This window comes from Ranitomeya variabilis, chromosome 8, assembly GCF_051348905.1.
Source record: "Ranitomeya variabilis isolate aRanVar5 chromosome 8, aRanVar5.hap1, whole genome shotgun sequence".
Classification (NCBI taxonomy): domain Eukaryota; kingdom Metazoa; phylum Chordata; class Amphibia; order Anura; family Dendrobatidae; genus Ranitomeya; species Ranitomeya variabilis.
Genome location: NC_135239.1, coordinates 213,167,476 through 213,194,151, shown reverse-complemented (window position 1 = coordinate 213,194,151; position 26,676 = coordinate 213,167,476). Strand labels below are relative to the sequence as shown.

At 49.6% G+C, this 26,676-nt stretch overlaps 1 protein-coding gene across 4 annotated transcripts in view; it reads left to right on the top strand.

Moving 5' to 3' along the window:
• Positions 1-25,825, top strand: part of LRRN1 (leucine rich repeat neuronal 1) — a 94,680-nt gene extending 68,855 nt beyond the window's left edge. The window contains exons 1-3 of one of the 4 annotated variants that reach the window (XM_077276849.1): positions 7,156-7,460; positions 16,338-18,577; positions 25,080-25,825. In XM_077276849.1, coding sequence (XP_077132964.1) covers positions 16,431-18,577; positions 25,080-25,092 — 2,160 coding nt within the window. In that variant the 5' untranslated portion in view covers positions 7,156-7,460; positions 16,338-16,430 and the 3' untranslated portion in view covers positions 25,093-25,825. Of the gene's footprint in view, positions 1-7,155; positions 7,461-16,337; positions 20,881-21,022 lie in introns of those variants that run through there. The other 3 variants (XM_077276851.1, XR_013218472.1, XM_077276850.1) reach the window with 3 other exon arrangements.
• The last annotated feature ends 851 nt before the right edge of the window (positions 25,826-26,676 follow it).

Here is a 26,676-nt window from a genome sequence, read left to right as displayed (position 1 = left end):
GATAATGACACTGACACTCGGGATACAGGATAATGACACTGACACTGGGGGTACAGGATAATGACACTGACACTCGGGGTACAGGATAATGACACTGACACTGGGGGTACAGGATAATGACACTGACACTCGGGGTACAGGATAATGACACTGACACTGGGGTACAGGATAATGACACTGACACTGGGGGTACAGGATAATGACACTGACACTGGGGGTACAGGATAATGACACTGACACTCGGGGTACAGGATAATGACACTGACACTGGGGGTACAGGATAATGACGCTGACACTCGGGGTACAGGATAATGACACTGACACTGGGGGTACAGGATAATGACACTGACACTCGGGGTACAGGATAATGACACTGACACTCGGGATACAGGATAATGACACTGACACTCGGGGTACAGGATAATGACAATGACACTCGGGGTGCAGGATAATGACACTGACACTCGGGGTACAGGATAATGACACTGACACTCGGGGTACAGGATAATGACACTGACACTGGGGGTACAGGATAATGACACTGACACTCGGGGTACAGGATAATGACACTGACACTCGGGGTACAGGATAATGACACTGACACTGGGGGTACAGGATAATGACACTGACACTCGGGGTACAGGATAATGACACTGACACTCGGGATACAGGATAATGACACTGACACTCGGGGTACAGGATAATGACAATGACACTCGGGGTGCAGGATAATGACACTGACACTCGGGGTACAGGATGATGACACTGACACTCGGGGTACAGGATAATGACACTGACACTGGGGGTACAGGATTATGACACTGACACTCGGGGTACAGGATTATGACACTGACACTGGGGGTACAGGATAATGACGCTGACACTCGGGGTACAGGATAATGACACTGACACTGGGGGTACAGGATAATGACACTGACACTCGGGGTACAGGATAATGACACTGACACTGGGGGTACAGGATACTGACACTGACACTGGGGGTACAGGATAATGACACTGACACTGGGGGTACAGGATTATGACACTGACACTCGGGGTACAGGATAATGACACTGACACTGGGGGTACAGGATAATGACACTGACACTCGGGGTACAGGATAATGACACTGACACTGGGGGTACAGGATAATGACACTGACACTCGGGGTACAGGATAATGACACTGACACTGGGGGTACAGGATACTGACACTGACACTGGGGGTACAGGATAATGACACTGACACTCGGGGTACAGGATAATGACACTGACACTGGGGGTACAGGATACTGACACTGACACTGGGGGTACAGGATACTGACACTGACACTGGGGGTACAGGATAATGACACTGACACTGGGGGTACAGGATAATGACACTCGGGGTACAGGTTAATGACACTGACACTGGGGGTACAGGATAATGACACTGACACTGGGGGTACAGGATAATGACACTGACACTCGGGGTACAGGATAATGACACTGACACTCGGGGTACAGGATAATGACACTGACACTCGGGGTACAGGATAATGACACTGACACTGGGGGTACAGGATAATGACACTGACACTCGGGGTACAGGATTATGACACTGACACTCGGGGTACAGGATAATGACACTGACACTGGGGGTACAGGATAATGACACTGACACTGGGGGTACAGGATAATGACACTGACACTGGGGTACAGGATAATGACACTGACACTGGGGGTACAGGATAATGACACTGACACTCGGGGTACAGGATAATGACACTGACACTCGGGGTACAGGATAATGACACTGACACTCGGGGTACAGGATAATGACACTGACACTGGGGTACAGGATAATGACACTGACACTCGGGGTACAGGATAATGACACTGACACTGGGGGTACAGGATAATGACACTGACACTCGGGGTACAGGATAATGACGCTGACACTGGGGGTACAGGATAATGACGCTGACACTGGGGGTACAGGATAATGACACTGACACTCGGGGTACAGGATAATGACGCTGACACTGGGGGTACAGGATAATGACACTGACACTTTGGGTACAGGATAATGACGCTGACACTTTGGGTACAGGATAATGACACTGACACTGGGGGTACAGGATAATGATACTGACACTCGGGGTACAGGATAATGACACTGACACTGGGGGTACAGGATAATGACGCTGACACTCGGGGTACAGGATAATGACGCTGACACTGGGGGTACAGGATAATGACACTGACACTCGGGGTACAGGATAATGACACTGACACTGGGGGTACAGGATAATGACACTGACACTCGGGGTACAGGATAATGACACTGACACTCGGGGTACAGGATAATGACACTGACACTCGGGGTACAGGATAATGACACTGACACTCGGGGTACAGGATAATGACACTGACACTGGGGTACAGGAAAATGACACTGACACTGGGGGTATAGGATAATGACACTGACACTCGGGATACAGGATAATGACACTGACACTTGGGGTACAGGATAATGACACTGACACTTGGGGTACAGGATAATGACACTGACACTCGGGGTACAGGATAATGACACTGACACTGGGGGTACAGGATAATGACACTGACACTGGGGTACAGGATAATGACACTGACACTGGGGGTGCAGGATAATGACACTGACACTCGGGGTACAGGATAATGACACTGACACTGGGGGTACAGGATAATGACACTGACACTCGGGGTACAGGATAATGACGCTGACACTCGGGGTGCAGGATAATGACACTGACACTCGGGGTACAGGATAATGACCCTGACACTGGGGGTACAGGATAATGACGCTGACACTCGGGGTACAGGATAATGACGCTGACACTTGGGGTACAGGATAATGACACTGACACTGGGGGTACAGGATAATGACACTGACACTGGGGGTGCAGGATAATGACACTGACACTTGGGGTACAGGATAATGACGCTGACACTGGGGGTACAGGATAATGACACACACTGGGGGTACAGGATAATGACACTGACACTGGGGGTGCAGGATAATGACACTGACACTGGGGGTACAGGATAATGACGCTGACACTGGGGGTACAGGATAATGACGCTGACACTGGGGGTACAGGATAATGACGCTGACACTCGGGGTACAGGATAATGACGCTGACACTCGGGGTACAGGATAATGACACTGACACTCGGGGTACAGGATAATGACGCTGACACTGGGGTACAGGATAATGACGCTGACACTCGGGGTGCAGGATAATGACGCTGACACTGGGGTACAGGATAATGACGCTGACACTGGGGGTACAGGATAATGACACTGACACTGGGGGTACAGGATAATGACGCTGACACTCGGGGTACAGGATAATGACACTGACACTCGGGGTACAGGATAATGACACTGACACTGGGGTACAGGATAATGACACTGACACTGGGGGTACAGGATAATGACACTGACACTGGGGTACAGGATAATGACACTGACACTGGGGGTACAGGATAATGACACTGACACTCGGGGTACAGGATAATGACGCTGACACTCGGGGTACAGGATAATGACACTGACACTCGGGTTACAGGATAATGACACTGACACTGGGGTACAGGATAATGACACTGACACTCGGGGTACAGGATAATGACGCTGACACTCGGGGTGCAGGATAATGACGCTGACACTGGGGTACAGGATAATGACGCTGACACTGGGGGTACAGGATAATGACACTGACACTGGGGGTACAGGATAATGACACTGACACTCGGGGTACAGGATAATGACACTGACACTGGGGGTACAGGATAATGACGCTGACACTGGGGGTACAGGATAATGACACTGACACTCGGGGTACAGGATAATGACACTGACACTCGGGGTACAGGATAATGACGCTGACACTCGGGGTACAGGATAATGACGCTGACACTGGGGGTACAGGATAATGACACTGACACTGGGGGTACAGGATAATGACACTAACACTCGGGGGGTACAGGATAATGACACTGACACTCGGGGTACAGGATAATGACACTGACACTCGGGGTACAGGATAATGACACTGACACTCGGGGTACAGGATAATGACACTGACACTCGGGGTACAGAATAATGACACTCGGGGTACAGGATAATGACACTCGGGGTACAGGATAATGACACTGACACTCGGGGTACAGGATAATGACGCTGACACTCGGGGTACAGGATAATGACCCTGACACTCGGGGTACAGGATAATGACACTGACACTCGGGGTACAGGATAATGACACTCGGGGTACAGGATAATGACGCTGACACTCGGGGTACAGGATAATGACACTGACACTCGGGGTACAGGATAATGACACTGACACTCGGGATACAGGATAATGACACTGACACTGGGGGTACAGGATAATGACACTGACACTCGGGATACAGGATAATGACACTGACACTGGGGGTACAGGATAATGACACTGACACTCGGGGTACAGGATAATGACACTGACACTCGGGATACAGGATAATGACACTGACACTGGGGGTACAGGATTATGACACTGACACTCGGGGTACAGGATAATGACACTGACACTCGGGGTACAGGATAATGACACTGACACTCGGGGTACAGGATAATGACACTGACACTGGGGGTACAGGATAATGACACTGACACTGGGGGTACAGGATAATGACACTGACACTGGGGGTACAGGATTATGACACTGACACTCGGGGTACAGGATAATGACACTGACACTGGGGGTACAGGATAATGACACTGACACTCGGGGTACAGGATAATGACACTGACACTGGGGGTACAGGATACTGACACTGACACTGGGGGTACAGGATAATGACACTGACACTCGGGGTACAGGATAATGACACTGACACTCGGGGTACAGGATAATGACACTGACACTCGGGGTACAGGATAATGACACTGACACTGGGGGTACAGGATAATGACACTGACACTGGGGGTACAGGATAATGACACTGACACTCGGGGTACAGGATAATGACACTGACACTGGGGGTACAGGATACTGACACTGACACTGGGGGTACAGGATAATGACACTGACACTCGGGGTACAGGATAATGACACTGACACTGGGGGTACAGGATAATGACACTGACACTGGGGGTACAGGATAATGACACTGACACTCGGGGTACAGGATAATGACACTGACACTCGGGGTACAGGATAATGACACTGACACTCGGGGTACAGGATAATGACACTGACACTCGAGGTACAGGATAATGACACTGACACTCGGGGTACAGGATAATGACACTGACACTGGGGTACAGGATAATGACACTGACACTCGGGGTACAGGATAATGACACTGACACTGGGGGTACAGGATAATGACCCTGACACTGGGGGTACAGGATAATGACACTGACACTGGGGGTACAGGATAATGACACTGACACTCGGGGTACAGGATAATGACACTGACACTCGAGGTACAGGATAATGACACTGACACTGGGGGTACAGGATAATGACACTGACACTGGGGGTACAGGATAATGACACTGACACTCGGGGTACAGGATAATGACACTGACACTCGGGGTACAGGATAATGACACTGACACTCGGGGTACAGGATAATGACACTGACACTGGGGGTACAGGATAATGACACTCAGGGGTACAGGATAATGACACTGACACTGGGGGTACAGGATAATGACTCTGACACTGGGGGTACAGGATAATGACACTGACACTGGGGGTACAGGATAATGACACTGACACTGGGGGTACAGGATAATGACACTGACACTCGGGGTACAGGATAATGACACTGACACTGGGGGTACAGGATAATGACACTGACACTCGGGGTACAGGATAATGACACTGACACTCGGGGTACAGGATAATGACACTGACACTGGGGGTACAGGATAATGACACTGACACTGGGGGTACAGGATAATGACACTGACACTGGGGGTACAGGATAATGACACTGACACTCGGGGTACAGGATAATGACACTGACACTCGGGGTACAGGATAATGACACTGACACTGGGGGTACAGGATAATGACACTGACACTGGGGTACAGGATAATGACACTGACACTCGGGGTACAGGATAATGACACTGACACTGGGGGTACAGGATAATGACACTGACACTGGGGTACAGGATAATGACACTGACACTCGGGGTACAGGATAATGACACTGACACTTGGGGTACAGGATAATGACGCTGACACTCGGGGTACAGGATAATGACGCTGACACTGGGGGTACAGGATAATGACACTGACACTGGGGGTACAGGATAATGACACTGACACTCGGGGTACAGGATAATGACGCTGACACTGGGGGTACAGGATAATGACACTGGGGGTACAGGATAATGACACTGACACTGGGGGTACAGGATAATGACACTGACACTTGGGGTACAGGATAATGACACTGACACTTGGGGTACAGGATAATGACGCTGACACTCGGGGTACAGGATAATGACGCTGACACTGGGGGTACAGGATAATGACGCTGACACTGGGGGTACAGGATAATGACACTTTGGATGGTGACAGTTGTTATTTGTATAATGTTACATACTTTCCTCATAAATAATGTTACAATAGTGACATTACTTTTTCTCCTGCTTCTGCTGCTCGGATTCTTATAATGGATAATTAGAAGGAGATGACGGTTGTTATTATTGTCTGTACTATATATATATATGGTGCCATCATAGTCTGCAGTGCAGTACACTTCGGAGAGAACATGATGAATCAGGATCAGACATTTCATAAGAACAGAGTAGAAACAAAGGGAAGACCAGCAGTAGATCCTGGAGACAAGAGCCTGCGATCTACCGTGGAATGTGAGTGATGGTGGAGGCTGCAGGTTTAATGTAACTTCTCCTTGTAAATAAGGACAATAGTTTGTGATCTCTCCTGGATGTTGCCATGAGGAGGATGATGGTTGTTGTTGTTGCCGTTGTGGTTATTTGTGTTACATTTCATCCTTGGAGATAGTAATGATGACATGCGCGTTGTGGTGGGTGAGGATGATGGTGGTTGTGGTGATTTGCTTTCCTCCTGGCAGATGACGGATAATCCCAGACCCTTCTTCTCGCACATTGTCTGGGGCTGCAGAAGTTGCCGGCTGCTCCACCTGCCGCTCCCTCCTCCCAGCACCTTCCACTTTCCCAGCCGGGGTCCGCTCCCTCCTCCCGGCCACAGCCTCCTACCTCCCCCTCCATTGTTCGTGGTGCAGATGGAGCTCCCAGCAGCAGCCAATCACAGCGGACCAGTGCTGGACTTACCCCAGGGCAGGAGGCAGCAGCTCAGTCCTGGAGCGGAGGCAGAGGGGTGACATGGGGGCTGTGGGGACAGCGACAGGGGGCATGAAGAACACCACATAGACACACAGGAGGTAAGTGCTGCTGTATGCTCTGCACTGGGCTGTGTGCTCTGCACTGGGCTGTGGCTCTGCACTGGGCTGTGTGCTCTGCACTGGGCTGTGGCTCTGCACTGGGCTGTGTGCTCTGCACTGGGCTGTGTGCTCTGCACTGGGCTGTGTGCTCTGCACTGGGCTGTGTGCTCTGCACTGGGCTGTGTGCTCTGCACTGGGCTGTGTGCTCTGCACTGGGCTGTGGCTCTGCACTGGGCTCTGGCTCTGCACTGGGCTGTGTGCTCTGCACTGGGCTGTGTGCTCTGCACTGGGCTGGCTGTGTGCTCTATGTTGTGGCTCTGCACTGTGCTGTATGTTCTGCACTGGGCTGAGTGCTCACTGTTTGCAGAGCACAGCTGCCTGTAGAAAGTGCATGTATTGTGTGTGACTGCTTTGTGTGAGTGCTTTGCCTCACATGTACACAGTGTCGGCCCATATACTGGATGCAGTGTGCAGTATGGTGTAGTGTGACTGTGTTATTTCTCTGTATTGTGCAGTGTCTTCTTTGCCTTTGTAGTGTTGTGCAGTGCAGCTGTGCTGAGCTGTAGGGATGTGCTGGTCTATTGTTTGCTTGCACTACTTTTATGTGTGTATTTGGTGGATTGTGTATAGGGGTGCCATCACTTTGGTTGTGTAGGGTACTGGGCACAGGACGTGGGCACTGGTGTTGTGGGCTCTCATGCTGTGTGCCTGTGTATTATGCAGTGTATCTCTGTATATCTCTATATTATGCAGTGTGACAGTGTTATTTCTCTGTATTGTGCAGTGTCTGTGTATTGTGCAGTGTGTCTGAGTATTGTGCAGTGTGTCTGAGTATTGTGCAGTGTGACTCTGTATTGTGCAGTGTGTGTGTATTGTGCAGTGTGTATTGTGCAGTGTCTGTGTATTGTGCAGTGTCTGTGTATTGTGCAGTGTGACTCTGTATTGTGCCGTGTGACTGTATTGTGCAGTGTCTGTGTATTGTGCAGTGTGTCTGTGTATTGTGCAGTGAGTCTGTGTATTGTGCAGTGTGTCTGTGTATTGTGCAGTGTGAATCTGTATTGTGCAGTGTGTCTGTGTATTGTGCAGTGTGACTGTATTGTGCAGTGAGTCTGTGTATTGTGCAGTGTCTGTGTATTGTGCAGTGTGAATCTGTATTGTGCAGTGTGTCTGTGTATTGTGCAGTGTGACTGTATTGTGCAGTGAGTCTGTGTATTGTGCAGCGTGACTCTATTGTGCAGTATGTCTGTGTATTGTGCAGTGTTAGGCTGCCGTCACACTATCAGTATTTGGTCAGTATTTTACATCAGTATTTGTAGCCAAAACCAGGAGTGGAACAATTAGAGGAAAAGTATAATAGGAACATCTGCACCACTTCTGCATTTATCACCCACTCCTGGTTTTGGCTACAAATACTGATGTAAAATACTGACCACATACTGCTAGTGTGACGGCAGCCTCACTCTGTATTGTGCAGTGTGACTCTATTGTGCAGTGTCTGTGTATTGTGCAGTATGTCTGTGTATTGTGCAGTGTGACTCTGTATTGTGCAGTGTGTCTGTGTATTGTGCAGTGTGACTCTTGTGCAGTGTCTGTGTATTGTGCAGTGTGTCTGTGTATTGTGCAGTGTGTCTGTGTATTGTGCAGTGTTTGTTATTGTGCAGTGTGACTCTGTATTGTGCAGTGTGACTCTGTATTGTGCAGTGTCTGTGTATTGTGCAGTGTCTGTGTATTGTGCAGTGTGACTCTGTATTGTGCAGTGTCTGTGTATAGTGCAGTGTGTCTGTGGATTGTGCAGTGTGTCTGTGTATTGTGCAGTGTGTCTGTGTATTGTGCAGTGTGTCTGTGTATTGTGCAGTGTGACTCTGTATTGTGCAGTGTGACTCTGTATTGTGCAGTGTGTCTGTGTATTGTGCAGTGTCTGTGTATAGTGCAGTGTGTCTGTGTATTGTGCAGTGTGTTTGCCTTTGGACTGTTCTCCAGTGAGTTGTGTGCAGAGCTTTATGTGCTGCTGTATTGTGTATTTGCTGGGTTGCGCACCTTGTGTGTAGGGGTGTCATCACTTTTGCACTGGGCTGTGCGGGTCACAGGACTGGCGGGCACTGGCAGTGTGCACATTGCTGGGAGGGATGATGGGGGTCGTGTCTCTGGTGTTACTGGGACACTTGCAGCTGCTGACACTGCACATCTGATCCTACAAGATCCTCCACCAGACATCGTGCAGCTGCAATCATTTTCATCAACTAAGCTACAGTCCTGCTAGTGATCTGCTTATAAGACACAATCTGATGCGCGATATTGAGTAGATCGATGGATCCAAAGCGATCTCCCAAATCCACAATTATTTTGGACTAATCCGTTCTTGTCGGTGATCTTTCATTTAATTCCAGTGATCCAGTGTTTTAGTGCCACTTTTATAGTTGTAATGTTTTTGTAAGATCTTGTCCTGGTGATTTATTATGATGGAATCTAGTGGGATCTACTCATCTCAGTAAAGTCTAGTAGTCCGTAATCCGATCGTTTACTAACAATGTTGTGATTGTGATAATGATTTGGTATATTAGGGATCTTGCGATACATGAAATCACATCCATCTCCGGTGAGGTACTTGTGATCTGGTCATATGTATTAGTGATCTAGTGTTATAGAATCTGTATTGAATACTAGATCCAAACTCCTTGTCTATGCTCCAGCCAATTAGTCTAATGCGATCTAATGTAATTCAACTGGATCCCTTGAGCAGATAAAGTTATCTAGTATGATCTGTGACTGGATAGAAGTGATCTAGTGTGACCTGCCAATAGATAGAAGTGATCTCCTGTGATAGAAGTGAACTCTATTGATCTACATAGAAGTAATATAATGTGATCTATTAGATAGTTGAGATCTAGTGTGATCTGCCACTGGATAGAAGTGACCAGGTCTGATCTGTCACTGCTCTGATTTGGGCATTCTAGTAACATCCTGGGGAGGTGCCAGCTGTTGATCTTGTCATGTCCTAGTGATCTTGTCCCATGTGCTGGTGATCCATTGTGCTATCCCATTAATATCTCTAGTTGATCTAATGATGGCGAGTGATCTAGCATTTTATGGATTTCTGCAGGATTATATGGTAATCTGGTGACATTAGCTGGTAATCTAGTGGTATCCCTTTCTTTGTGACTGTGTGTGATGTATCACCAGCTATTTCTCCAGGGTGGGCTGTGCAGTTGCAGCAGGTATTAGTGATCCACCTGGTTGCTCTGAAGTCTTGTGATTGCAGAGTTTGGAGGTAAAGCATGCAACCTTCCACCCCCAGAGAAAGAACCAGCGGTGACTATAATCCCAGGTGACCCATTTTCCACCTTGTGATCTCATCTCCGGGTGATAACTCACATGGATACAAGTGTTTGTCTCCGTGCAGTGGGATTAGCATGATGACACTGGGCTGTGATGGTTCAGCTAGAGCTGGGATTAGGTGTAGTTTATAGGGATTAGATTATAGTATGGTGAGATTACGCATAGTATATTGGGTTCTATATGGTATATATCCGGGTTATGTGTAGTATAAAGGGATTAGATTATAGTATGGTGAGATTACGCATAGTATATTGGGTTCTATATGGTATATATCCGGGTTATGTGTAGTATAAAGGGATTAGATTATAGTATGGTGAGATTACGCATAGTATATTGGGTTCTATATGGTATATATCCGGGTTATGTGTAGTATAAAGGGATTAGATTATAGTATGGTGAGATTACGCATAGTATATTGGGTTCTAAATGGTATATATCCGGGTTATGTGTAGTATATAGGGATTAGATTATAGTATGGTGAGATTATACATAGTATATTGGGTTCTATATGGTATATATCCGGGATTATGTGAAGTATATTGGGATTATATATATAGTATGGTGAGATTATATATAGTATATCGGGTTTCTAAATGGTATATATCCGGGATTATGTGTAGTATATTGGGATTATATATAGTATGGTGAGATTACACATAGTATATTGGGTTCTATATGGTATATATCCGGGTTATGTGTAGTATATAGGGATTAGATTATAGTATGGTGAGATTATACATAGTATATTGGGTTATATATGGTATATATCCGGGTTATGTGTAGTATATAGGGATTAGATTATAGTATGGTGAGATTATACATAGTATATTGGGTTCTATATGGTATATATCCGGGTTATGTGTAGTATATAGGGATTAGATTATAGTATGGTGAGATTACACATAGTATATTGGGTTCTAAATGGTATATATTGGGATTATGTGTAGTATATTGGGATTATATATAGTATGTTGAGATTATACATAGTATATTGGGTTTCTATATGGTATATATCCATATATATGGTATATATCCGGGTTATGTGTAGTATATTGGGATTATATATAGTATGGTGAGATTATACATAGTATATTGGGTTCTAAATGGTATATATTGGGATTATGTGTAGTATATTGGGATTAGATTATAGTATGGTGAGATTACACATAGTATATTGGGTTCTATATGGTATATATCCGGGTTATGTGTAGTATATAGGGATTAGATTATAGTATGGTGAGATTACGCATAGTATATTGGGTTCTATATGGTATATATCCGGGTTATGTGTAGTATATAGGGATTATATATAGTATGGTGAGATTACACATAGTATATTGGGTTCTAAATGGTATATATTGGGATTATGTGTAGTATATTGGGATTATATATAGTATGTTGAGATTATACATAGTATATTGGGTTTCTATATGGTATATATTGGGATTATATATAGTATGGTGAGATTAAACATAATATATTGGGTTTCTATATGATATATATCCAGGTTATGTGTAGTGTATTGGGATTATATATAGTATGGTGAGATTATACATAGTATATTGGGTTTCTATAACATATATATTGGGATTAAGCCATTTGTTAGATAGTTATTTAGTAAATATGTTTGAAAAAAGACACAACCAGTTTGAAAGAGAAATGGGAGATGTGTATAATAAAGTGGGAAGATCAGCAACCCGATGGCTGGATACTATCAAGATAACGCAGAGGAGACCCTGATGACCTCTCTAGGCTGCACGAGATCCATCTTCCTACAGATCGTTCATCCGTCAAGTCTCCATGGCTCAAGATCCAGCTGAAGGCCGTTAAATAAATAATACGATATAGTGTAGTGATATTATACATAGTATACTGGGCTTCTGTATGGTATATACTGGGATTATGTGTAGTATACTGGGAATATATGTAGTGTAAGTGATATTATACATAGTATACTGGGCTTCTGTATGGTATATACTGGGATTATGTGTAGTATACTGGGAATATATATATATGCTGCGAAACAGCAATTCGCAGACAAGTAGCACAACCAAGATAACTTCCAGCCGCGCGACTGTTCTAGATCTGATTTTGTTTCCTGTAAACAACACTGAATTGCAGTTGAGCCGCGTGCTGATCGCAGTCCTATGTAACGCACATTGAAGTCTATAGTGACTGACTCGTGTGCGACCTGAGACGCGGTCACTGTCGGTTCGTCAGTGTCCTACATCTTCTCCCAGAAAGTCCTGCATGAAGAAAGTAACATTGTAACAATAAACAAATGAGATTTTGTAGCTTCTGATCCCTGATGTGTTCTTCATGATGATTATTAACCGTTTCTCACCCCCCTGCCCCGCACAACCTCCTGTAACTGAGGGCGACTGTAGGTCACATAGCAACGATCTATTACTCCCTGTTATCAGCCATTACTGGGGGAGGTGACTGTATATTAATTAGTAATTCTGTGGCTCAGTGGTTAGAACTGTGCTCAGGGGCGTACATAGAGATCATGGAAACCCATATCATAAGTCCTAATTGTCTCCCCCCCTCCAAAAGAAAATAATATTTGCAGAAGAGCATATACCACAACTTTGCACCCCTTACAAAACACAGTAAGATACCACCATAGTGATCCCAATGCTTAATGATGGCCCAACACAGCCACCCACACAGTATGATGGCCTCCACTCAACCCTTCCCACAGTATAATGGCCTGCATACAGTAAAATGGCTCCTCACACAACCCTCCACACAGTATAATGGCCTCCACACAACCCTGAACACTGTATAATGGCCCCCACATAGCCTTCCACACAGTGTAATGGCCCTACATAGCCCTCCATACAGTATAATGGTCCCACACAACCTTCCAAACAACAGGATAATGGACCCCACATATCCCTCCACATAGTATAATGGCCTACACATAGCCCTCCACCCAGTACAATGGCCTCCATACAACCCTGAACACTGTATAATGCCCCTCACATAGCCTTCCACACAGTGTAATGGCCCCTCATAGCCCTCCAAACAACATTATTATGGCCCCCAGATAACCCTCCACACAGTATAATGGCCCCCACACAACCCCCCAAACAACAGTATAATGGCCCCCCACATAGCCCTCCACACATTATAATGAACCCACACAACCCCCCACATAGTATAATGGCCCCCTCATTGCCCTCCACACAGTATAATAGCCCCCACTCAACCCTCCACACAGTATAATGGCCCCCACATAGCTCTCCACATTGTATAATGGCCCCCAAGTAGCACTGCAAATAGTATAATGCCCCCCATATAGCTCTCCAAACGGTATTATAGCCCCCTCAAAGTGCTCATTTATTTACATAAAAATATCTCCCCCGTTCCCCCTCTGCTTCGTGTTCTGAAGCTCTGCACATCTTGGTGACTTACATGGCAATAAGGCTCTTGTGCCAGATGTCTCCTCTTCTTCACGTGGAGGAATTTTCTGCATAAAGGCTTCAGCCAGAAAGTGACAGTGATAAAAGGCCAGGAGAGCGGGCACTGGGGGTGAGAGGACCTGGGCGCAGGATGGGCGCTGAGCGAGCGGGGGGCATGCAGAGCTTTGTGCAGCTCCATCCTGCTTTGTCAGGATGCCCAGTTCTGCAGAGCGAAGCAGAATCCATTCATCCTGCAGCAGAGCTGAAGTCAGGCCAGTCCTCACCAGAGCCAGGGACCATGCCCCCCATACAGCCCCCGAGACCCCGCTTTCTGCAGGCCATACAGCCAGTGCCTGCCATTAGATCATACAGTGATGCACAGGACAGGGCAAATGTAATAGGAGAAGACGACATGTTATAACACATAATCAATATTTACATGCAGACATAGAATGGTGTGTGAAACTACAACTCCCAGCAAGACGTGACAGCTTTCGAACTTTGGGAACTTTAGAAGAGTAGTCTCCAACCTGGGGCTTCAGCTGTTACTAAATTACAACTCAGGTCATATTGGGAGTTGTAGTTGTGCCACGTTGGATGCCACTGCTGTAAAGTTTCCTTTGACCACAATAATAATGTATCACATGGAATTTGTAAACTTTCTTGATTAATGATTTGCAGCTTGCACAGTGACTAGAGCATAAATCCTTTATCTCCTAGTCATGTCCTTCACTGGAGAAGACCCTCACTCCATGACGCTCCTTTGTCTGAAATGATTACATCCCCGGGGTCCTGGAGACACGAGTTATGGACCCACAGGAGATGAGAGAGTTAATATAGATCAGCTGTCACTCAGAGACCCTTGAGACCCCCAGTCCCAGCTGTCAGGAGACTTGTGTATGAATGGCCTGTGAGTCCCCTCCATCCATGTCTCATTCTTCTGCTTTGTTCCTCTAAGGTCTTTTCAAGGATAAGAGGTTTTGGGGTCACAAAGTAGTAGAGGGGTCCGCCCTTCTATATCCTTATCATGAAGCATAATCAGAGTATAATGACATTTCTGCCACCTATGGTTCCTTTCCTCACCATTATCAGGATCTCCGCTTGCTGTCGGTGAATGAGAGCCCTCTACTTTATACCCAGAGGCTGACATTCTGTACTGACCTAAAACACCCTACAGCTGAATGTTTGTTACAATGTATCAGTCTAGAGTCGAGAATCCTCTGTGAAATGAACTCAGCACAAATCTCTCTCCTGTGCTGATATTGTGCAACAATGTATCAGTCTAGAGGCCATGTTTACCTAAACTGGATACAATTGATACAACACTTCCAGCAGTGAGCAGTGCCTACAGGATGTAACCTAGAATATTTTATCTACTGTGACGCAAGCAGAGATCTTGAGATTGTAAGGAATTGGGACGTAAAAACTGCTACAAACTTGCAGATGGGGAGTTCTCCATCCATCCAGAGCAGAGGATAGCTACAAAGATGATCTCTGCCTGGAGGAACCTGGACGTCCATACATTACACAGACAACTATGATTTCCATAGCGATGGTGTAATTCTTCACCTTTCCTGTGGGGGCGCTGTAGGGGAATAAAACACTTGTTTCACTGCAGATTACAGCTCAGTTTCATCTGTGATTGTCGGAGGACACTCCTAACCTGTAACGAGAACCCCTTTAAGGCGATGTTCACATGTCCAGTAATAATCAATTAGAACGGATCCAGCAGCAGTCAGTGAATTATGCAAACACAACTTTTTTATTCGCCTGAAAAGTACTGATTTCAACTGGATGTGTTTCTTAACATTGAGGTCTATGTCAAGTGGATCCGTTAATTCGCGCTCAGTTGTACTCCCATTTGATACGGATCCATTTGTTACTTACTGGATGAATTTCAATAGGTGATTACTTTGCAGTTCACATGTCCAGTAGTATAAGTTAAATATTTATTTTCCCACCTCCAGTAATCAAAAAACGGATCCTTTTCAAATGGGATTTCTTCTGGATCCATTCTAAAGGATGATTACTGGACATGTGAACTTAGTCCAATAAGAAAGCACTGATTTATCAATAATGTGTGATTTCTGTGCATTTTATAGTGAGACCTAATGGCCCCTCTGTTTTATTTCAGGTTGGATCCAGGGAAGGAATAAAATCAGGATCGTGATTCTTACCAGCATTGGCCCAGTTTTCTGCATCTTGAGGGTCTCGTGGGACGGGGGCCATGGCCTGCAGGAAGCATCTTGTGCTGACGTCTTACAGGGTCTTGCTTGGATTTCTCATCAGTTCGTTTTCAGGATCTGAAGCCATCGAGTGTCCCCAGCTCTGTGTATGTGGTAACCGTCCATGGTTCACTCCACAGTCCACCTACCGCGAGGCCAAAACTGTGGACTGCAATGACTTACGTCTGATCAAGATCCCGGCCAACCTTTCTACTGACACCCAGGTCCTTCTTCTGCAGAGCAACAACATCGAACGGACTAATGGAGAACTTCAGCAGCTGGTGAACCTGACGGAGCTGGACCTTTCCCAGAATAACATCAGCTCCATCCAAGATGTGGGCCTGGCCAATCTCAGCCAGCTCACCACTCTGCACCTGGAGGAGAACCAAGTCTTTGAGATGATGGACTACTGTCTGCAAGACTTGACCAACCTGGAGGAGCTCTACATCAACCACAACCAGCTCAGCTCCATCTCACCTAGTGCCTTTGCCGGACTGCGCAGTTTACTCCGCCTGCACCTAAACTCCAATAAACTGCGGATTATTGACAGCCGCTGGTTCGAGTCCACCCCCAACCTGGAGATACTGATGATTGGGGAGAACCCAGTCATCGGAATACTGGATCTAAATTTCCAGCCACTAGCGAGCCTGCGGAGCTTGGTCTTGGCGGGCATGTACCTGAGCAATATTCCCGGGAATGCCTTTCTAGGGTTGGACAATCTGGAGAGTTTGTCGTTCTATGATAATAAGCTCAGCAACGTTCCCCAGGTGTCTCTACAAAAGCTCCCCAACCTCAAATTCTTGGACCTTAATAAGAATCCAATCCGGAAGGTTCAGGAAGGAGACTTCAAGAACATGCTGCGTCTGAAGGAGCTTGGGATCAACAATATGGCGGAGCTGGTGTCTCTGGACCGTTTCGCCCTAGACAATCTCCCTGAGTTAACCAAACTTGAAGCAACGAACAATCCCAAACTGTCCTACATCCACCGATCGGCCTTCCGTAACGTGCCTACCCTGGAGAGCCTGATGCTCAATAACAACGCCCTGAACTCCGTGTACAAGGGGACGGTGGAGTCGCTGCCCAACCTGCGGGAAATCAGCATCCACAGTAATCCGCTACGATGCGACTGCGTCCTTCACTGGATGGGATCCAACCAGACCACCATCCGCTTTATGGAGCCGCTGTCCATGTTTTGTGCATTGCCCCCAGAATATCGAGGTCAGTCTGTGAAAGAGGCACTGGCCCAAGACCCGGCGGGAGAGCAGTGCTTACCCATGATATCTCCGGACACCTTCCCCGGCCATCTCAGCCTGGACCTTGGTATGACCATTGCCTTGGATTGCAGAGCAATGGCCGAACCTGAGCCTGATATCTATTGGGTGACCCCCATGGGACATAAGGTCACCACAGAAACCTTGTCAGATAAGTATCGCTTGAGTGGGGAAGGGACGCTCCAGATCAGCAGCGTGCAGGTGGAGGACTCGGGGCGCTATACCTGCGTGGCGCAAAACTCAGAAGGAGCAGACACCAGGGTTGCCACGCTGCGCATTAACGGGACCCTTCTCGATGGCTCTCAGGCTCTGCGGCTTTACGTGCAGCAGACAGAGGCCAGCTCCGTCCTGGTGTCCTGGAAGGTGAGCTCCAGCGTCCTGGCCTCTAACCTTAAGTGGTCTTCAGCCACGATGAAGATCGACAACCCACACATCACATACACGGCCCGCGTGCCCGCTGACGTCCACGAGTACAACCTCACCCATCTGCAGCCCGCCACAGAGTACGAAGTGTGTCTGACTGTTTCCGGTCTCCATCAGCAAGCACAGCGTGCCTGCATCAATGTCACCACCAAAGGCGCATCCTACTCACTGGCCGTCAGTGACCAGGAGACCAGCGCCGCTCTGGCCGCCGTCATGGGTTCGCTTTTCGCCCTCATAAGTTTCGCCTCCGTCACGGTTTATGCAGCGAAAAGATTCCAGAGGAAAAACTATCGTCATTCCCTGAAGAAGTACATGCAGAAGACGTCCTCCATCCCCCTGAACGAGCTGTACCCCCCGCTCATCAGCCTGTGGGAGGGCGACAGCGAGAAGGACAAAGATGGCACTGTGGAGACCAAAGCCTCCCAGGTGGACACATCCCGGAGCTATTACATGTGGTAACTCCAGATAGGGACATCCGAGCAGAGCACAAAGACTAGTGGAGGCGACGACTACAACTCCCACCATGGCCCCTTACATTCCCCCTCCTGTCCCCTCTTATTTTCCTCTTTTTTCCCCCCTTTGTTCACGCTGCTGTGTTCTGCCCGGCCAGAAAACTGTGAACGGCTGCCAAGTGTGAGCCGCGCTGCCTGAATAGCCGCCTGTTGGTCCCGATTCAAGCTGAAGACGCCTGTGAATGGCAGAGCGCCATGTAATCCCTCTAAGGGCGAGATGCAGGAAAGTGTCGAGATGCCCAGAATGTGCAGTCTCATCGCTGGGCTCGGGAGCAATATATCCGTACAGCAAAGGTGGCATAGGCACAGCCAGGGGTGCAGCTGGCGGAGGGGCATGTGCAGTGGGTGCCACCATTGTATACCTGAAGGCATAGGCACAGCCAGGGGCGCAGCTGGCGGAGGGGCATGTGCAGTGGGTGCCACCATTGTATACCTGAAGGCATAGGCACAGCCAGGGGTGCAGCTGGCGGAGGGGCATGTGCAGTGGGTGCCACCATTGTATACCTGAAGGCATAGGCACAGCCAGGGGTGCAGCTGGTGGAGGGGCATGTGCAGTGGGTGCCACCATTGTATACCTGAAGGCATAGGCACAGCCAGGGGTGCAGCTGGCGGAGGGGCATGTGCAGTGGGTGCCACCATTGTGTACCTGAAGGCATAGGCACAGCCAGGGGCGCAGCTGACGGAGGGGCATGTGCAGTGGGTGCCACCATTGTATACCTGAAGGCATAGGCACAGCCAGGGGCGCAGCTGGCGGAGGGGCATGTGCAGTGGGTGCCACCATTGTATACCTGAAGGCATAGGCACAGCCAGGGGCGCAGCTGGTGGAGGGGCATGTGCAGTGGGTGCCACCATTGTATACCTGAAGGCATAGGCACAGCCAGGGGCGCAGCTGGTGGAGGGGCATGTGCAGTGGGTGCCACCATTGTATACCTGAAGGCATAGGCACAGCCAGGGGCGCAGCTGGCGGAGGGGCATGTGCAGTGGGTGCCACCATTGTATACCTGAAGGCATAGGCACAGCCAGGGGCGCAGCTGGCGGAGGGGCATGTGCAGTGGGTGCCACCATTGTGTACCTGAAGGCATAGGCACAGCCAGGGGTGCAGCTGGTGGAGGGTCATGTGCAGTGGGTGCCACCATTGTGTACCTGAAGGCATAGGCACAGCCAGGGGTGCAGCTGGCGGAGGGTCATGTGCAGTGGGTGCCACCATTGTATACCTGAAGGCATAGGCACAGCCAGGGGCGCAGCTGGTGGAGGGGCATGTGCAGTGGGTGCCACCATTGTGTACCTGAAGGCATAGGCACAGCCAGGGGTGCAGCTGGCGGAGGGGCATGTGCAGTGGGTGCCACCATTGTGTACCTGAAGGCATAGGCACAGCCAGGGGCGCAGCTGACGGAGGGGCATGTGCAGTGGGTGCCACCATTGTATACCTGAAGGCATAGGCACAGCCAGGGGCGCAGCTGGCGGAGGGGCATGTGCAGTGGGTGCCACCATTGTATACCTGAAGGCATAGGCACAGCCAGGGGCGCAGCTGGTGGAGGGGCATGTGCAGTGGGTGCCACCATTGTATACCTGAAGGCATAGGCACAGCCAGGGGCGCAGCTGGTGGAGGGGCATGTGCAGTGGGTGCCACCATTGTATACCTGAAGGCATAGGCACAGCCAGGGGCGCAGCTGGCGGAGGGGCATGTGCAGTGGGTGCCACCATTGTATACCTGAAGGCATAGGCACAGCCAGGGGCGCAGCTGGCGGAGGGGCATGTGCAGTGGGTGCCACCATTGTGTACCTGAAGGCATAGGCACAGCCAGGGGTGCAGCTGGTGGAGGGTCATGTGCAGTGGGTGCCACCATTGTGTACCTGAAGGCATAGGCACAGCCAGGGGTGCAGCTGGCGGAGGGTCATGTGCAGTGGGTGCCACCATTGTATACCTGAAGGCATAGGCACAGCCAGGGGCGCAGCTGGTGGAGGGGCATGTGCAGTGGGTGCCACCATTGTGTACCTGAAGGCATAGGCACAGCCAGGGGTGCAGCTGGCGGAGGGGCATGTGCAGTGGGTGCCACCATTGTGTACCTGAAGGCATAGGCACAGCCAGGGGTGCAGCTGGTGGAGGGGCATGTGCAGTGGGTGCCACCATTGTATACCTGAAGACATAGGCACAGCCAGGGGTGCAACTGGATGTAGGCAAGATTGCAATGCATCATGGGATCTTAGCTGAGCTTATGGGGGGTCTCCTAGCTGAGCTTATGGGGGGTCTCCTAGCTGAGCTTATGGGGGTCTCCTAGCTGAGCTTATGGGGGGTCTCCTAGCTGAGCTTATGGGGGGTCTCCTAGCTGAGCTTATGGGGGTCTCCTAGCTGAGCTTATGGGGGGTCTCCTAGCTGAGCTTATGGGAGTCTCCTAGCTGAGCTTATGGGGGGTCTCCTAGCTGAGCTTATGGGGGTCTCCTAGCTGAGCTTATGGGGGGGTCTCCTAGCTGAGCTTATGGGGATCTCCTAGCTGAGCTTATGGGTGTCTCCTAGCTGAGCTTATGGGGGGTCTCCTAGCTGAGCTTACGGGGGATCTTCTAGCTGAGCTTATAGAGGGGGTCTCCTAGCTGAGCTTATAGAGGGGTCTCCTAGCTGAGCTTATGGGGGGTCTCCTAGCTGAGCTTATGGGGGTCTCCTACCTGAGCGTATGGGGGGTCTCCTAGCTGAGCTTATGGGGGGTCTCCTAGCTGAGCTTATGGGAGGTCTCCTAGCTGAGCTTATGAAGGGTCTCCTAGCTGAGCTTATGGGGGTCTCCTAGCTGATCTTATGGGGGGTCTCCTAGCTGAGCTTATGGGGGGTCTCCTACCTGAGCTTATGGGGGTCTCCTAGCTGAGCTTATGGGGGGTCTCCTAGCTGAGCTTATGAAGGGTCTCCTAGCTGAGCTTATGGGGGTCTCCTAGCTGAGCTTATGGGTGTCTCCTAGCTGAGCTTATGGGGGGTCTCCTAGCTGAGCTTACGGGGGGTCTTCTAGCTGAGCTTATAGAGGGGGTCTCCTAGCTGAGCTTATAGAGGGGTCTCCTAGCTGAGCTTATGGGGGGGTCTCCTAGCTGAGCTTACAGGTGGTCACCTAGCTGAGCTTATGGGGTTCTGCTAGCTGAGCTTATGGGTGTCTCCTAGCTGAGCTTATGGGGGGTCTCCTAGCTGAGCTTACGGGGGGTCTTCTAGCTGAGCTTATAGAGGGGGTCTCCTAGCTGAGCTTATAGAGGGGTCTCCTAGCTGAGCTTATGGGGGCCACCTAACTGAGCTTATGGGGATCTCCTACCTGAGCTTATGGGGGGGTCTTCAAGTTGAGCTAATGGGGGTCTCCTAGCTGAGCTAATGGGGTTCTCCAAGTTGAGGTTATAGAGGGGGTCTCTTAGCTGAGCTTATGGGGGGTCTCCTAGCTGAGCCTATGGGGGGTCTCCTAGCTGAGCTTATGGGGGGGTCTCCTAGCTGAGCTTATGGGGGGTCTCCTAGCTGAGCTTATGGGTGTCTCCTAGCTGAGCTTATGGGGGGTCTCCTAGCTGAGCTTATGGGGGGTCTCCTAGCTGAGCTTATGGGGGTCTCCTAGCTGAGCTTATGAAGGTCTCCTAGCTGAGCTTATGGGGGTCTCCTAGCTGAGCTTATGGGGGTCTCCTAGCTGAGCTTATGGGGTGTCTCCTAGCTGAGCTTATGGGGGGTCTCCTAGCTGAGCTTATGGGGGGTCTCCTAGCTGAGCTTATGGGGGTCTCCTAGCTGAGCTTATGGGGGGTCTCCTAGCTGAGCTTATGGGGGGTCTCCTAGCTGAGCTTATGGGAGGTCTCCTAGCTGAGCTTATGAAGGGTCTCCTAGCTGAGCTTATGGGGGTCTCGTAGCTGATCTTATGGGGGGTCTTCTAGCTGAGCTTATGGGGGGGTCTCCTACCTGAGCTTATGGGGGGTCTCCTAGCTGAGCTTATTGGGGGTCTCCTAGCTGAGCTTATGGGGGGTCTCCTAGCTGAGCTTATGGGTGTCTCCTAGCTGAGCTTATGGGGGGTCTCCTAGCTGAGCTTATGGGGGGTCTCCTAGCTGAGCTTATGGGGGTCTCCTAGCTGAGCTTATGGGGGTCTCCTAGCTGAGCTTATGGGGGGTCTCCTAGCTGAGCTTATGGGTGTCTCCTAGCTGAGCTTATGGGGGGTCTCCTAGCTGAGCTTATGGGGGGTCTCCTAGCTGAGCTTATGGGGGTCTCCTAGCTGAGCTTATGAAGGTCTCCTAGCTGAGCTTATGGGGGTCTCCTAGCTGAGCTTATGGGGGTCTCCTAGCTGAGCTTATGGGGGTCTCCTAGCTGAGCTTATGGGGGTCTCCTAGCTGAGCTTATGGGGTGTCTCCTAGCTGAGCTTATGGGGGGTCTCCTAGCTGAGCTTATGGGGGGTCTCCTAGCTGAGCTTATGGGGGTCTCCTAGCTGAGCTTATGGGGGGTCTCCTAGCTGAGCTTATGGGGGGTCTCCTAGCTGAGCTTATGGGAGGTCTCCTAGCTGAGCTTATGAAGGGTCTCCTAGCTGAGCTTATGGGGGTCTCGTAGCTGATCTTATGGGGGGTCTTCTAGCTGAGCTTATGGGGGGGTCTCCTACCTGAGCTTATGGGGGGTCTCCTAGCTGAGCTTATTGGGGGTCTCCTAGCTGAGCTTATGGGGGGTCTCCTAGCTGAGCTTATGGGTGTCTCCTAGCTGAGCTTATGGGGGGTCTCCTAGCTGAGCTTATGGGGGGTCTCCTAGCTGAGCTTATGGGGGTCTCCTAGCTGAGCTTATGAAGGTCTCCTAGCTGAGCTTATGGGGGTCTCCTAGCTGAGCTTATGGGGGTCTCCTAGCTGAGCTTATGGGGTGTCTCCTAGCTGAGCTTATGGGGGGTCTCCTAGCTGAGCTTATGGGGGGTCTCCTAGCTGAGCTTATGGGGGTCTCCTAGCTGAGCTTATGGGGGGTCTCCTAGCTGAGCTTATGGGGGGTCTCCTAGCTGAGCTTATGGGAGGTCTCCTAGCTGAGCTTATGAAGGGTCTCCTAGCTGAGCTTATGGGGGTCTCGTAGCTGATCTTATGGGGGGTCTCCTAGCTGAGCTTATGGGGGGGTCTCCTACCTGAGCTTATGGGGGGTCTCCTAGCTGAGCTTATGGGGGGTCTCCTAGCTGAGCTTATGAAGGGTCTCCTTGCTGAGCTTATGGGGGTCTCCTAGCTGAGCTTATGGGTGTCTCCTAGCAGAGCTTATGGGGGGTCTCCTAGCTGAGCTTATAGAGGGGTCTCCTAGCTGAGCTTATGGGGGGTCTCCTAGGTGAGCTTACAGGTGGTCACCTAGCTGAGCTTATGGGGTTCTGCTAGCTGAGCTTATGGGGGGTCTCCTAGCTGAGCTTATGGGGGGCCTCCTAGCTGAGCTTATGGGGGGTCTCCTAGGTGAGCTTACAGGTGGTCACCTAGCTGAGCTTATGGGGTTCTGCTAGCTGAGCTTATGGGGGGTCTCCTAGCTGAGCTTATGGGGGGCCTCCTAGCTGAGCTTATGGGGGTCACCTAACTGAGCTTATGGGGATCTCCTACCTGAGCTTATGGGGGGGTCTCCAAGTTGACCTAATGGGGGTCTCCTAGCTGAGCTAATGGGTTTCTCCTAGTTGAGGTTATAGAGGGGGTCTCTTAGCTGAGCTTATGGGGGATCTCCTAGCGGAGCTTATAGAGGGGGTCTCTTAGCTGAGCTTATGGGCGGTCTCCTAGCTGAGCTTATGGGGGTCTCCTAGCTGAGCTTATGGGGGGTCTCCTAGCTGAGCTTATGGGGGTCTCCTAGCTGAGCTTATGGGGGTCTCATATCTAAACTTATAGAGGGGGTCTCTTAGCTGAGCTTATGGGGCTCTCCTAGCTGAGCTTATGGGGGGTCTCTTAGCTGAGCTTATGGGGGTCTCTTCCCTGATCTTATGGGGGTCTCCTATCTAAGCTTATAGAGGGGATCTCTTAACTGAGCTTATGGGGGGTCTCCTAGCTGAGCTTATGGGGGTCTCCTAGCTGACCTTATATAGGGGTCTCTTAGCTGAGCTTATGGGGGTCTCTTAGCTGATCTTATGGGGGGTCTCCTAGTTGAGCTAATGGAGGTCTCTTAGCAGAGAGAAGCTGGCAGTATTTAGAATGCAGCTTTGGATGTGACTGGAGCAGATGCAATATCACTCCACATTTATCAGATTTAGCCCTAAAGATATTTCTGGGACCAGGACCTGACAACTGGACGGTGGCGGTTACTGTCCTCTGGATGCCGGGTGCTGACACGTTTGCAGCCCCTCTCAGAGTTTCTGGCCGGGCGCTGCACTGACGCGTTTCGGGGTCTTTGCTGTTTGATTATCTTCGTCCTCCATTATTTTGGTTCTTTCATGGCGTATCGCAGCTTTATTGGAGGTGAAGATTTGTTTCCTTCGCTCCTGAATTATTTCCCCTTTTAAGATTTTCCCATTATTTTGGCACAGGGCTGATTTCTAGAGCGGCCGGCGCCTCGTGAACACTTGTTGAATCGGCGTGAGCAGAAGCGAAACCTGGAGGGAAAAGACTCCGCTGGCAACGTCGAAAATTCTCCTCCGCCCCCCAACAAGTGAACTGACTGTATCGTTGTATCAACTTATTCTCTGGAATTTTGGGGGTGACCTGAACCCCTTTTGTAGTAGAAGATTAAGGCTTCGTGTAGAGCTGTCTGAGCAATACGTCCCCTCTCGGCCTTGAGACGTTTTACCTGCACCCTCCTTGCTTCCACCGGCAGCCATTCCCAACACACATGGGCCGGGGCAAGTAGTGATGTCCGAGAAGAGCCATATTAACCGACTGTGCCCCTATGACAGTTCTTCTGGGCAGAGGAATGGCTGCCACTGCTGCATGCGTAGACGACGGGTGCTGTACAAGGACTGCGAGACGAGCGGCTGCTTCCAGAAACGTCTCATTTCTTCACCACATTCACGGTTTTTGGTAACATCACACGTGCATCGAGACCTCAGGAAGAAAATCACCGTTTCAGGAGCGGCGGTGGCCGCTGGTCACATGACTGTTACCGCATGTCACCCCCTCGTTAAAGCACAACGCCATACTATTCGCTGCGCCTAGTAACACGGTAGAGAGTAGCGTGCGGCTCACCCCACCCCGAGTGCTGCAGAGCAATGGTAGAGCCGCTACATTCTGGACAATATGCTGTTTTCTATATAAAATAAACCGTTTTTCACACTGAGTGATGTGAAATCATTCCCGTCATTAGCTCCAACTGCTGGGAAACTACAACTCCCATCAAGCCTTGCTAGTTTATTGCAGTTATATGACACTGTTGTAGTTCCCCTGCAGCTGCATTGATAATGTGCAGATATCAGTATGACCACCAGGTGGCACTGCTGGGTCATTGACACTTTGCTGCATGGCAGCTGTCAATCAAGACATGAAGCCTCAGATCCCTGTGATAACACTGCCTGGCCGGGACCCTCCTGCTACATAATGTTCGGGATAATGACGCTGAGGTGAGAATGTGCCCGGATCCGCAACTGCTGCCCCCAGTGATCCCCCCAGTGTCGCTCGGCGTGTGACTGCAGGACGAGGCCGGCGCTAATTTACTCATTTCTCACTTTTCTATTTTTAAATGTTCCATTAACAAGAAAAACCCAAAGGAAAAAATAGAAAACAAGTCAAAACTGGTGTATCTAAGATACTGTCTGCTGAGCTGTGTATCTAATCCTCTCCTGTGTGATACTGACTGCTGAACTGTGTATCTAATCCTCTCCTGTGTGATACTGACTGCTGAGCCGTGTATCTAATCCTCTCCTGTGTGATACTGACTGCTGAGCTGTGTATCTAATCCTATCCTGTGTGATGTCTGCTGAGCCTGTATCTAATCCTATCCTGTGTGATACTGTCTGCTGAGCCGTGTATCTAATCCTCTCCTGTGTGATACTGACTGCTGAGCTGTGTATCTAATCCTATCCTGTGTGATACTGACTGCTGAGCCGTGTATCTAATCCTATCCTGTGTGATACTGTCTGCTGAGCCGTGTATCTAATCCTCTCCTGTGTGATACTGACTGCTGAGCTGTGT